Source organism: Saitoella complicata (genome assembly GCF_001661265.1).
Source record: "Saitoella complicata NRRL Y-17804 unplaced genomic scaffold SAICOscaffold_8, whole genome shotgun sequence".
Taxonomy (NCBI): Eukaryota; Fungi; Ascomycota; class Saitoellomycetes; order Saitoellales; family Saitoellaceae; genus Saitoella; species Saitoella complicata.
This window is the reverse complement of record NW_017566999.1, coordinates 474388-488650: the sequence shown is the minus strand read 5'-3', so window position 1 is coordinate 488650 and position 14263 is coordinate 474388. Positions and strand designations below refer to the sequence as shown.

General features: G+C 52.2%; 2 protein-coding genes across 2 annotated transcripts; one reads left to right on the top strand and one right to left on the bottom strand.

Annotated features, from left to right (window-relative positions):
* Positions 1-192: 192 nt before the first annotated feature.
* SAICODRAFT_49064 (ribonuclease H1 small subunit) lies at positions 193-618 on the top strand (the record flags this gene model as incomplete). The annotated part of the gene is made up of 1 exon (XM_019168949.1): positions 193-618. A coding segment is annotated over one exon (426 nt), but the record flags the coding sequence as incomplete, so codon positions are not given.
* Positions 619-1149: 531 nt separating this feature from the next.
* Positions 1150-14152, bottom strand: SAICODRAFT_70683 (uncharacterized protein; the record flags this gene model as incomplete). The annotated part of the gene is made up of 2 exons (XM_019170605.1): positions 1150-13817; positions 13870-14152. The coding sequence occupies 2 exons, from the start codon at positions 14150-14152 to the stop codon at positions 1150-1152; spliced, it is 12951 nt and encodes a 4316-aa protein (XP_019025114.1).
* Positions 14153-14263: the final 111 nt, after the last annotated feature.

The following is a 14263-nucleotide window of genomic DNA, read 5'->3' as shown; positions in this document are numbered from 1 at the left end:
TTTTTTTTGTACTTAAATCCGCGTGGTTGGGTTTGGCGCTTCGTGCACGGACCGGTCCAAACGCGTAGACTTAATTACTTTTGGCGGGGAAACGCGAGCTTCAGCAGAGACGCGTCGACCAAGAAAGCAAACATCCATCTACTGCGACGAGACTACGAAATGACTATTATCAACCTCCAGAGATCACGGAACCCCGTTGATTCGTTCGAGAATGCTCCGGCAGGCGAACAAGTGGACGCGCACCTCCTCCCCTGCCAAATCTCTCATACCGGCCCAGCGAATATCTCCACATACTTCTCCGTATCAACAAACGCGGATGCCGTCCCAATCAGCACTTTTCGGGGCCGCGAACTCCATGGTACGGAACTAAACCTGCCCGCGGGGTGGGTCGGACACGCTTACGCTCCCTCCACCACATTCGTCCCTCCACCACCCTCCGACCGACTCTACGAAGACGAAGACGAAGAAGCAGAAGAGCAGACAGAGGAAGAGGTAGCGTGGCAATCAACAGCTCAGTTTAAGGATGTTATGATTTGGGGCTGGGGCGAGCAACCAAGAGCGGAGAAAGATGTTTGGGTCAAGGGCGTGGAAGAGTGGATCGGGGTTGCGGGGGTGGTGCATGGGGGGCGGTTGAGTGAGGAGGAGTTGAAAACGATCGAAGATGAAGAAGAGAAAGCAGCAGCGGCGAAATGAGGTGGAATGGCGGTGATGGGAGGTGAGGCATGCTGGTGCGACGACATGGACGAGGAAGGACTGGAGGGATATCCGGTGCATTTGGTCATGAAGTTGGAATGGGTGTGGAGTTTGGATGAAATTTTCAACGAAGTGAAGATGGAACGGATATACCCTGCGCCTTCACACGCACAACATGATCTAGGCATGGAGAGAAGGTGTGTGGATCGAAGGTGCTCATGGCTCGCGACTGTACATGCTGGTTTTAATCAAACGGGTTACGGACACGAGTATGTTCTGCCCCATATGGATGCTCATTGGGACAGAGGGACCCAGACTTCTATACCGCGCGCCGCTCGTATGCAAACTGTTGATATTCAATGGTATTAAGGTTAATGTCTAGCCAAAGCTTCTTCCTCCATCATATAAGTATCTATTTACCTCAAACATATGTATGCAAGATCGATAAGATCATGGTTATCCCATATTCTCATCCATCAACCTCCCAACGTTCCTAACACTCTCAACCATCCGGACCCCCTGCTCCCTCAACAGCACCTTTTCCGCATCCTCCGGCAATCCAAACCACGTTGGTGGTTCGCGTTCCGGTAATTTCTCAACCCAGGCCTGGAACTGTTCAAGTCTGTTCGCATCCGGGATGGTCACCGACACGTCCCCGCCTACAAGCGGGAAGTCAAGGTCGTAGACCTTAGGTGTGAACAACCGCCCAACGAGTTCCTGCAACCGCACCTCGTCAACAACTTCGTCGATCTTTCCACCATAAATCGTTTCAACAACCAACGTCACAATCGCCCTCCACGGAATCCTATCTGGCGCGATATTGCTCCTCCCACCCGCCGCCAATCGGATCCACGTATCCACGACATGTACCGCGCACTTCAAATCCGCATCATTGAACTCATAGGCTTTGGTCCAGCCAAGGGGTGTGTAGCGGAGGCGTTCGGTGATCGTTGCGTGGAGCCAGGAGAGGACGAAGGCTAAACGTGCGCGTTCGGCGGGGAGGCTAGAGTCGGGGGTGATGGTGGCGAGTGATTCTCGGATGTTGGCTTTCATCCCAGGTGGGGGTTCGAACATCAGAACCCGTGCCAAACGCAATATGCTTGTCGGGACCTTGGGACTCGTCTCCATCGTCATAAACAGCCTGAAGTTTGGATGTGCCTTCAAACCCAACAACCGTTTCTCCAATTGCCCGAGCCATTGAGGCGCCATGTGGACATTCTTGAGGAGTACCCATGTTCCAGTCTGCGCAGCTGAAGTGATTGCCGTATCAGCAGAAGTGAGACCCTCAGCGGAACCGAGAGCGACGGATGTGCATCGGGCGTTAACTTGGGAGATCACGGCTTCGACTTTGGAAGAAGCATCGTAGCCGGGGATGGAACATAATGCGATGGGGATACTCGCATCCACCTCCTTTGAGACGATGTTTTTAAGGTCGTATTGGGTGTAATTGGCAAGTTCGGTATTGAAGACTGCGTTGACGAATTGCTCGGTTGCAGGAACGACACGGTCCGGGCGGAAGATTCTGACGAGGAGGAGTTTGTGGAGGAGGTCGTCGGACTCTCCTTGGGATTCAGACCAGACTTTAGGAACTTCCTTCTCGCCTTGTTCGTGGGTCAGAAATGCTTGCCATTCATCCTTGTGCTCGGCAATAAGCTCCTTGATCTGACGGAAAAGAGGGAGAGAAGCCGCCTTGCCCAAACTATCCTCGACCGCGTTGTCGGCTCCGGCACCAGACAGGGCAGGATTCAGAACCCAATCAATAGCGTCAGCTCTGAAGCCTGAAGAGCTGAGCTGTGCAAGGAGTAGTGCTAATGCGGCATGATCCTGATGAAGTAAACCCTGAGAAGTTCTCGCAAACGTGCTCAAGTACACTTCACGCTGCAAATGCTCAACCCGTTGACGTGGGTCCGTAATACCCTTAATTCGGTCAGTGTTGCTCAACACATACCCAAACACCTCCTGGAAGAATTTCAAAGAGAACTGGTAGAAGCGATTCACATGACCAAGTTGTTCCAAGACGGCAAAGATCATACTGCACGTACGAGCAAGAGGTTCGTACACCGCGGCAATCTCTTCAACTTCCGCCATCACACCGTCTGTTTCCGCGACCTTGGCAGCGATGACTGCAGCTTCGGACTTCAAAGTTTGGAGCGTCTCAATGACCTTGTCGTCATCCAAGATATTACCACGCGAGTCGTTCAGAGCTTGAAGAAGACGCTTCTCGAGCGAGCGCAAGTTAACAGCAAACTCGCCCTTCAGCTTAAGAAGGTCAGTACGACGCTTCTCGATATCGGGCCGCTCGACTTGAAGGACTTTGTTAAGACACTGCGTCTGCAGACTGCTTCGCGTGACGGTAAAGTTGACGAAGGTAACGCGACTGCAGACATCAGGAGCAAAATGAGCAGACGGGTCACGCGTAGACAGGAACACCTTGAATGAAGGTGAAAAGTCGATGTCTTGCTTCCCGAGTTGGATCAAGACACGACCACCAGCCTTCTGGTACTCCTTGTTCAAAACGTGGTTGAGGATAGGATCCACGTGCTCGGCATCTTGAATAAGGATGGGGTTCCCGAAACGAAGGGCGGACTCCAAATGTTTGACAAACGCAGCATCGAGGAAACTCGTGACCGTGAGCTTGCGAGTGATGAACTGATTGTTGAGGAAGTCTGTCACGCGACCGGTGGGGTCGATGATTAGAGGATATCTGTTGAACCTCTTGAGGATGATGGCATTCTCCACGCTGAGGTCGTCATTGGACAAGCCTTGACCCTGCCACTCAAGACGCTCGTCTGCAGTGCAGAGGTAGTTGGTGATGGGGTTGTGCTCCTTGAACTTGATATTCGCCTGGAGGAGATGATCCCCCCAGTTGTCATAGAGATTCCTTCGGTATTGCTCGTCATAGAACCCACCGTAGGCGAGGAAGGCTGCGGCAAGCAAGACGTCACCGATCAACGTAGACATCTGGTCCTTGAAACCATGGCTTCCGGACTCCCAACGTTCCTTCTCTGACGAAAGGCTCTCCAAGAGAGTGGCACTGCGGTTAACCTTAGACTCGACCGTTTGCATCTCCTGCTTGATCAGCTGGGTTTCACTGATCAATGCAGCATACTCCTCCTTATACTGAGCGATACTGGCTTCCAACTCGTCGATCATTTCGATGATGGTCTCCGCCTTAGCCTTCGTAGATTCTGCCTCATATTCAAGCTGATCGACTTCTTCACGCAAGGGACCGACCTTCTCCAGGATAATCGAGTAATCGCACTGAGCGATCACCCACTGAACCAAGGGTCCACATGCCTTTGAAGCACGGTTGACAGACTCGAAATCGTAACCGGGTCGAGAAAGAAATTCCCTCTCCATCTTAGCCCGCAACTGCGGCGTCATCGATTCCGCGTTATCGAAGTTGACGATACTTGGGATGAAGTCATCACGTCTAATAACGCTCTGAACAGACCTCCACGTATCCACCTTATTGCTCAACAAAACGCATACAGACTCCATGGCGGTCTTGACAGCTTCTGGTGGGTTTGCCATCGAACGGACTTCGGTCAAGTGTTGCTTCTTGATGTTCTGAACACTCCTTTGCGCTTCCAACACAGCGGGTTCGGCACGCTCGAGATCCCTAATGACAATCTCACGACGTTCGTCAATCTCCTTCTCCTGCACGGCCAAAGCCTGTTGGATCACCAAAGAAGCGGCTCGTTTCTGCTCCGCTTCCTGCTGATCAGCAACCATGCTTTGAAGCTTCTCGTTGGCCTGGGCATTCATCTGCTCCAGACGCACCCTCTTTTCCGCCAGACTTCCGCGAAGCTCCTCAACTTTAGTGAAGGTGTCTTGTAACTTGTCCAGACCAACATTCAAATGACGCTGTTCTTCCTCAAGCTCAGCTCTCTTCTCGTTGAATAACCTGACGAATTGGTTGACAAAGTCCAGGTAGTGCCTCGGTGTCAGATGAATTGTCTTGGACTGAGATGCCGCGAGCTTTCTGTTAACCTCATGCACAGACATATGGATGTAGACCATAGCATTGATAATTGCTTCGCGATGAGTCGGTGTCACAGACAGTCCGCGATACGCAATCTGCATCTCTTGTGGGGACACATAGCTCGTATCGTCCAGGTCCAAGCCTTGGGTGGACTCGAGCGCAACCTGATAGAATGCCTGGTCGGACCAATCGCCCATCCAGTTGAGCACACAGCGGTTAAAGAGCGCCGGTGAAGTGGCGGCTTTCGAGGAAAGACCTCCTTCGGGAGGATTCATCGTAAAGACTACGTGGAGATTCTTCACGATTTGCTGGGTGAACCATTTGTAGAGCTCCTCGGGTGAATCAAGGAGCAACCCCTCACGCTGGGCGCCCTCCCTACAATTTGTCATAAGCGCAGCATAGTCATCGCCTTCAAACAAACCTGGAACTTCCGCATTGGCAAGAAGGGTATTCATGCGTTCCAAGAAACCCGAATCGAGAACGTTGGACTCATCCATGATGAAGCAGACCTTTTCGCCCTTGCAACCGGCGCGACGCAGCACATCACGAAGATCCTCATCGAAATCCTCCGAAGAGTACCTGCCGTGTACCTTGATCTGGAAAACCTTGAGACCATTCATCCATGCAACAAAGCGAGCCAACGTGGTCTTTCCACTACCACTCACACCAATCAAGATCATATGACCTTGAGGTTGGCGGAATACTCGATCAATCCTTAAGACGTGGTCCAGCACGTCATTGAACAAAACGAGCGGAACATCCACCTCCTCTTCGCAGAAGGTACGCAAGCGAGCCTTGGTAAATTCACGCAACTCCTCTCTAGCAACAGGAACGTAATTCCGTGACAACCAGTTAGAGTAGAGGATTGGACCTTTCAAGGCCGCTACCTCGTTGATGCCAGGGAAGTTCTGTAGAGCAATTTCACGGACAGTAATCTCAGTCCATGTTCGCTCTTTCTCAAGCACCAACCTGTCAGAGAAAAGACGCAAGGCTTCGTGAGCCCAGATGCGCACAAGGCCTTCAACATCGAGTGACTCCAGGGGTCTCAGAGCTTCAAAGATTGCACGCACCCAGCGCGTAAGCTCACGTGGACTGTAGATGTAATGGGCTTGAACATCAGCGGTGAACTTATCTTGAGACTGAACATACAGATCAACCATGGCCGAAGTCAACGCATCAGCGTAGCCACGGAGGCTAGGTACGCATTTCAGAACTGCTCTGTTGAAAGTTCCATAGATCTGCATCATAGATGCTCTGCCAGGGTAGTCGACCATGATGAGCGGAGCATGCCTCAAGAAACGGGCTGTCAAAGGTGTGCGACCGACGTCGGTAGGAGGGTTACAGGCACCGACGAATTGTACGCGTTCCAGTGTAACCCATGTTTTATCGGAAGTTCGCCAGAATCCATTGTGCTCCACCAGTTGACGCAAGAAAGAGATCACACGTTGAGTACCATATTTGTCGGGCGCAGGCAAATTGATTTCATCGCAGAAAATGACCAACCAGCGACCTACTTGCGTCGGCGCCATAATGGTACCGTTGAGGGTCTTCCGATACTCGCAGTACTGCTCGAGCACCTTGACGACAAGGTCGGGCGTTGTCGCACTTGAAAAGTTCAGGCCAGCAACCTCCAAATTGGGAAGTTTGCGCAATGCCCCAAACAGAGTCATCGTCTTACCCGAGCCAGGCGGCCCGCATAGCATAAGAGGCTTATGCTCGGCAAGCCACGAGTATAAGATATCTTCATGTCGAACTGTGTCCACGGTGGGTACGACAACATCTGCTTGAGTGACGGAATGAGTAGCGATTTCAGTGGTTGGTACGCGCTGTTGCCACGCGACCCACTCAGCAGTCGGCAAGCTCACGTCCCAGTCGATGAGACTACCGCCTGGTTCCAGTGGCGGAAACTCGACGGTCGTCCATTCAGCGAGCTTGGCACCAAACTCTTGTCGAACATCAAGTTTGCAATCACCTGAGAAACTCCAGACTAAGTTCAGCATTAGCTTCTTGGACAGGAAGCGCTCCATTGGTTCTTCTTCAAGGGGAAAATCCGGATGTTGAGCATTATAAACAAGAACGTCTCGACATGCTTTGTTCATGAGGGAAAATAGCGTGCTCAAAGCTCGTGCGGTGGTGAAGTCCATGATATGGGCGAGGCTTCTCGCATGTTCAAGAGCTTTAAGAGCAATTCCTTCCATGAGTGGGGTGAACGTGATGGAAGCAAACTTCTGAACCGCAAAAGAATCGGATGCACCAGAAGCCATAGGCGAGTCCTCGTCCAAGTCGTCAAAGACCGTCGTCTGCAGTGACTGAAGGTAGTTTTGAATCATCATGTCTGGTCTCACCACATCTTCGCTGAACCAGACCATACCACAACGACTCACCGTCGCCAAGGTAGCATATTTCAGTGTTTCCACTTCAAAAATGATCCTGACATTCCCTGGCAGGTTCAGTCGCTCTCCATTGGGAAGCGTCAAAAGCCTATTGTCGTCGAGTACACTGTTGAGGTTTTCCACCCACTCAGGGTCGACGTCGCCGTCGAAAACGATCCAGTGACGCTTGGTATCCTCACCGCGGAGGTTGTCGACAATCTTGCGGAGGACGCCTGTAAAGAGACCATCCGTCCATTCGCGTGTTGTCGAATCAAGATTACCATAAAGCGCCTCCTTGGACATGACTTTGGCATCAATGACATGGCTGACGCCTTCTACACCTTCCAGACGCTGAAGAGCTTCCAGAAGGACCCTCCAGGAACGACTCTTGCCGCTCCCAGATTGGCCGACCAGCATGAGACCATGGTGAATAGATTGGATCTGGTAAAGCTGCAAGGTCTTTTGCAACCAAAGTTCATCCGTAATCAGATGTTTTTCAGCTGCGACCGCCCTGATTTCAGCCTCGAGCTTGCCAAGGTCCGCCGGGACATATCGAACGCCAGGGAAAGCATCGGCTTCGATATCGGTCAGGATGGCATTGTCGCGGCCCACAAGTTTGGGTGCAATTGTTTCCCGCAAACTCTGCAAGACAACTTCGGCTTCCCATGCATTTGAGCCGATATCCTGTCCGCTCTGAATACGTGTCCGCTTCAGGTTTCCGGACGTGACAAGGACACTCTTCAGAGCACGGAGACCAAAGTCGTAGTGCGACTGTGCGGAAAGTTTCGCGTCACAAAGCTCGAAGAAAGGCACAATTTGCGTTGCCAGCTGTTTCGCTTCGGCAAAGCCTTGCGAGTAGAGCATAACCTGAGCGATAAGCTCTTTATCTGGCTTCGTCATAGCAATACTTCGGAACAGCTTCTTCAAATTGTCGGGCAGGTTTGATCGACCTGCATAACCAGGATTCATCGTGATGAAGATACCAGTGTCTTCGTGAATCTTGCACGTCTTGCCGATTAACTCGATGGTCGTCTGGCTCGTCTCTTCCAAAGCTTTGAGGCCAAGCTGAATGCTCTGAATCTGCTGAGAAACAGCACTGAGAATGCGCTCTTCAAGTCGGTTGAACTCGTCAAAACATCCCCATGCACCAACCTGACAAAGACCGAGGAAGATTCTTCCCATAGCCTGGAAGTCAAAGGTATCATCACAGTTGAACACAAGAACGAACCTACCGAGTTGCGTACCGAGTGCCTTGACCGATTCTGTCTTTCCAGTACCAGCAGGGCCATAAGGCGATCCACCAAGCCTCTGGCTGAGGGCCTGCGTGAGGGTGAGGTAACAACGATCAGTCAAAGGGGTTTGCACGAGGCGATCGCCGACGCCCAGATACTCGTATCCGTATTCAAAAACAGCATTAGCCATTTTGACCTTGAGGCGCTGAAGGATATCACCTTCGGTTTTGTAGTGGAACCTCATCTGATAGAGCCAGCGGAAGTCGGTGGGTGTTGTGACCGAATTCGCATCCAGTTTTGCAACCACATCGCGCTGGTGCACAAGTTCCGTGATCAAGTGCTCGCACTTCTTCCTGGTGATAAGGTCAAGGTCTTTCAGCACTGCCGACGCCAATAGACCAAGAACACGTTCAACTTGACCAACGACATCCTCAAGTGGCGATGAATCATCGCCGCGTTCAGTGCGTGCAAGTGTTTCTTCGACTGCAGAAGTCCAAGTTACCTGAGCAGCGAGGGTTGAGAGCTGCGCAGGGTATTGGGCGAGCCAGCTCAGCATGTTCTCTTCCGATAAATCATTCGACATGAACCTCTCTTGGTATCCGTTGACAGCGCTCCCAAGCAAGCCAGCCAGGGTGAGTTTCATGTTTCTTTCCAGCGCACTCAGCCATTCGTTGATCTTGGCGAGCTTGACGAGAGAGATCTCTTCTGCAAGTCTAACTTCTTCACCTTCACTGGAGGTGAACCCCTGAATGAGAGTGGTGTCATCATTGAAAATAAGTCCGTTGATTCCTGCAAACATCTTCTTGAAGTGTTTCTGGATGCGAGTAGCGTCTCTGCTGTTACCGATGATTTCCAACAGATCCTCATCTCCAAGGAAGTAGAACCGAGGGAAAGCGGAACGCTCACGCTCCAGATACTCTCCGAGGGCCTTCTGGATCTTACTGAGAAGATCGGCAAGGCGTTCCAAGGACTTTTGAACACCGGGAATATTCAGAACATCCATGACGAAGGGGGATTTGTAGACCTTCTTCATAAGCGACATGAACTCAGCGTTAATGTTCTGGAAACGCGATGATTCCATAGGTAAGAGGTTCTTGATGTCGGCATTGCCAGTGAAGATACCTTCCAGATAGACCCACTGACGCTGGACGTCGATCCAGACATCAAACAAGACATGAACACGGTTGAGCTTATCTTCCCAGGCGGCCGCCTCCTCTTCGAAGACGCGGTAGTAAGACGAGTGCCTCATCGCTGTCAGCGAGTTCAAGTTCTCGCTGCACTTTGCGAAGAGGTCATCCCAGCCCTTGATAAGACGGCACTTGTTCTGATAGTTGACAAGCTCAAGTGGGTAGCCAGACCAGGTTTCACGGACCTGGTTGAGGAACTCTTCGAGAGCCATCTCGCCTTGAGCCTGCAAAAGAACGTCCCGGACAACCTTCTCATTTGTAGTCAAATCCAAATCCCAGACAGTGCCCAAAGTCATACTCTGCAGATGAATACGACCAGATGCACGAAGCCCCTTTAACAATGATTGCCAGTGACGCTCACGCATGGCTTCCGAACTCAGATCAGTGAGGAGCGGGTTGATTTTGATAAGCTTACGCAAGACATCCTGCACATACTCAAATGCGGCGTACTGACGCATGCGACTGGGCATCTCCTTCGTCATGTTGAGGAGGTTGTCCAAAGTCTGGCGCACCTTCCGAGGAACAACTGCGGACCACTGGGTATCCTTGAGGTCCTGGAGAGAACTCCAGATAGTAGACAATGCCGCCCAGACAGACTTGAAGTCTTGCACTTCCTCCAAGATCGAATCGACGGGGTTGCTTCCAGAAAGGTCAAGGTTCAATGCCTCCTTGGCACGGGCGACCATGTCGTAGTCCTGCTTCAACTGTCCCAGCTTCATGCTGAAGAAAGCCAGGATCTGGGTAGCCTCCACAGGATTAATACTACCAGAGACAGGCTTACGAGCCTCCCAGTCGGCAACGGTCTCCGAGATCTTCTGAGCAACGACCTTGTGTTCAGCTACGACTTTGGCCTGAAGAGCTCCCAACTGGTCAGTCACCAACTTGGTCTTGCGACGCAAAATTTCATTCAAAGCAGACCATTCACCCTCAATCTGATCAACGTACAACCAATCATTAGGGAACTGGAAGCGCTGACGCGACAAAGTCGTTTGACCCTTCTGGAACATCTCGACTTCAGGTGCCCAAACAATGACCTTCCTCGTGCATTTCTGCACCACAGTGATGAAGGACACAGCTTGAGCAGTAGACGAAGAATCAAGTGACTGCTGCTCAAGATCATTGCGAGACTGAGAGATCTCAACCAAGAAATCACGCATACGGTTACCCAATTTGGCAGCGAATTTCTGGATAATGTCACGCTGCCAAGCATCATACTTCGCGTTCACTTTACCCTGAACCTGCTCGTAATCAACAGTAATGTGCCCAAAGCTACGGTAAACATCAGAAGTATCGAAGGTAGCCCGCGATTTACGGATTTCCCCAAGAATTTGAAGCCACTTCCCGAGATCATCGCCGAGAACGGCGTAAACGTGCTCAGATTGCAGATCCCACAAAGACTGGAACTGGAGCCACTTGTCAACATAAGCCGAAACCTCACCGAGTTTCTTCTCGATCGCTTTGTAGGCCTCAGAGAGATGCGTCTCGGCAACCTTGAGCGGAAGATTGGCGTACACCACGGGGATCTTATGCTGGCTGACGGCAGCAGTCATCTCGTACCTCGACGCCTGGATCTTCTCAACCTTACACACGACGCCTAGCCAGTTATGCAACTGAGCGAACCAGCTGGCGCGAGCGTACTCGACCGGCGGATCAAGGTAAATGACCTGATTGCGGATTGTAACCTCATGGACCAACTTTTGCATAACCGGCGCCGTCCCATCCTCCTCGGCCACACCATCAACAAAAGTCTTTGTCCAAACGGCCAACGCATCCCTCAACCTCTCCGCCAAGACCGTCTCAATCTCCTCATTGAGCTTCTCAACCCACTGCTCAAGATTAACATAATTCTCCAAATTAAGCTGATCAATCGCTCCCTGAACGCGCTTAAAGCAACCCTGGAAGGTTTCGGCATCGTACTTGCATGTTCGCAACTCGTTCACCGCCTTCACCACAACAACATGCGCACGAACCAGCATATCCGTCTTGGTTTGCAGCAACAACACGGCAGAACCAAAATCCTGCACGAACTGGATATGCTTATTCTCCCTCGTACTAGTCACACCCCCCTCGACCCCACCCCCCAATATCGGCCTCAAATGCGCATCGAAAGCCTGCACAAAGCTCTCCCACCTCATCCACAACCCAGCCTTAATCAACTTTTGCACATCAGCCTGGTATCCATTCAACAACATCCTCACCTCCCCCATCTCCCCAATAATTTGCGTGGACTGCCCATACGTCCTAACCCCCTCCATAAGACTCACAGCAAACGGGTAAACCCTCTTCGCATCCTTCGAAACATGGCTAATCGCATGCGGTACCGCAAAGCCCAACCACACCAGATTCCGTACCTCCTTAAACAACGCAATCACCTGCGGATCGAAATGAACAACGAGCTCCAACGTCCCCCCCGCCGCGCGATTCCGTACGATCTCGAAAAGTCGTCCACGGAGCGCGAGGTTCTTGCCTTGTACCTCCGCGAGCCATTGTTCATAAACCCCCCTCGTCTCCAACTTCTTGCGAAAGGTATCACTCTCCTCTTTGAGCTTTTGTCCCTCCGCATACAATTCCCACCCTTTTCCAAGTACATCCTCAACTCTCCCCATGTACGCCATCAACTGCCTCTCAATCTGTCTCGCCCACACGATCGCTCCCGAAATAGGTGGTAAATCCCTAAGCTGAGCCATTGCGCGTTCATCTGAGCCTCCATACCCCATCCTGAATTTATCATGCAATTTCTGGATATCACGCTTCACGTTCTCAATCAACTGCGCCTGATACTCCCCAATCGCGCCCCGAATCTTCGGCCTCACAAAAAGCGCGTTAAACGTCGAAAACACGCGAAACATCTCGCTCGCGGTCCGTGCGGTTCCGAGTCGATCCCGAAGACGGAGGATAATGCTATTCTCGACATGCGAAATCCGGGAGGTGTATGTCGTCTCAGCCGCGAACCACACTTCCGTTCCCTCCGGACTCACGTCAAGCACGTCAACATCCCTAAGCGCCTCATACGCATGCACGACCTCACTCTCCACATCCCCCTCCTCCCCAACACCAACACCAGCAGCACCCGCAATAACCCTCCCGATCGTCTCCCTTAACTGTTCATGCCCCTTCCGAAACGCGCGTACATACTCGAGTCTTTCCTGCGTCTTGACATGCCTCGCCCCAATCTTAATCGGAATAAACTTCTCACTGCGTTTCCGCGAGACCTCGCGCGCGACGTTGGTGAATTCTTTATACTGCTCATCCCAGATCCTAAACACACTCGACCATTGCGTGGCTAGGGTCTCGAATACGGGGTGCGATAAGTGCATCACCCGTTTCGCTCTCAACAACCCCACGATCCGCTCATCGAAATCCGCCGAAATAGCCTGCACCAGCGGAAGCGCCCGGCGAATGGGGTAGGGGCTAACACGTAGCTTCCTACACAAATGCCCGAAGACCGCGATAACTGCCTCCCCGACCCGCTCGAGAGATGTAGCGGACAATAACTCGTCGAGCGGAAACTCGCGCATGAGTAAATTGTACCTCGCAACAACCTCCCCAGCCTCCTTAAGCCCCGTATCCGCAATGAAACTTACAGTCGTATGAAACCGTTTCGCAGCCCTAAGAACCTCCAACGTGAGGCTCACCCCCTCCGAGCGGAGTTGGGCGTCGATGTTGGTGAGTGCGGTTTCGAGGGATAACCAAAACGATACTTCGGAGGAGGCAGGACGGGTTGTGGTGGGGGATGTGAGGGGTGTGGGGTTGTGTGCGAGTTTGGTGATTGTTTGGATGGATTTGATCCAACCCCCCACACTCCCCTGCAATCCATTCAAAAACGTCGGATCCTGCACCAACACCGGATCCAAATCCCCCACCGAAGCTTTCGTGCCACTCCCAACACCTTTATTCTTTGCAGCGGCGGTGGCGGCAACGATGGTAGGGTGAATCGCGAGTTGGATTTCCGGGATTTGGACGTTTTGCTGCAAGTGGAGGAGCGAGAGTTCCAACTCCGCAATCTTCTTTTTGGTTTGTGGGATTCCTGACGTCCCCGGCGCAGCTGTAGCTTCAACAGAAGGTTTCTCGGTTCCTCCTTCCTTGGCGTAGGCGTCAAAGTAGGGGGCAATGGCGAGGTGGATGAGGCTGTGGAGGGTTTCGTAGGGTGAGGTGGCGGTTGTGGGTCCGGTGCCGGAGGTGGAGGAGGAGGGGGAGCGGAGACCGGGGAGGTTGACGATTTGGAGCTGTGACTGTAAGGGCTGGGAAGCGTCAAGCACGGCGGCTGCGCGTTTGATTAGGGCGAGTGAGGCAACTGTCGCGGGTGTGCTTGACAAGTCGGTGGAGAGCGCATACGTAAACTTGGTATCTGTAGGATTCATAAGCCAGCATCTCAAAGGAGAAAGCCGCGAACATCTTACCATCTCCCTCGACTGCCTCCTTAGCGACATACAACGCTACATTCCCACCACTCGTATCCCCGATAAACCTCGCACACCGCGTCTCCGTATCCGTATTCCTCAGCAAAGTGGTCTCTAAATCGAACTCGGTCGCACCCAACGTGACCAGACACAACTGTTTCAGGTAGTCGATGAAGACGGAGGTATCGACGAGGTCAATGAGGCTCGTCTCGTTCGTAGTTCCATCACCAGCTGCCGCGGCGATGGACGGGTCCGGGGAGCCCGGGGTATCGTCCACGTCCATTGTGGCCTTCTTGTCAGATAGGCGTTGGTAATGAACGTTGAAAGGGGTATATGGGTTGTCGAATTGGTGGTGAGTTTGGGTGTTGCGAGGAGCGCACGGCCGCGGTGTATA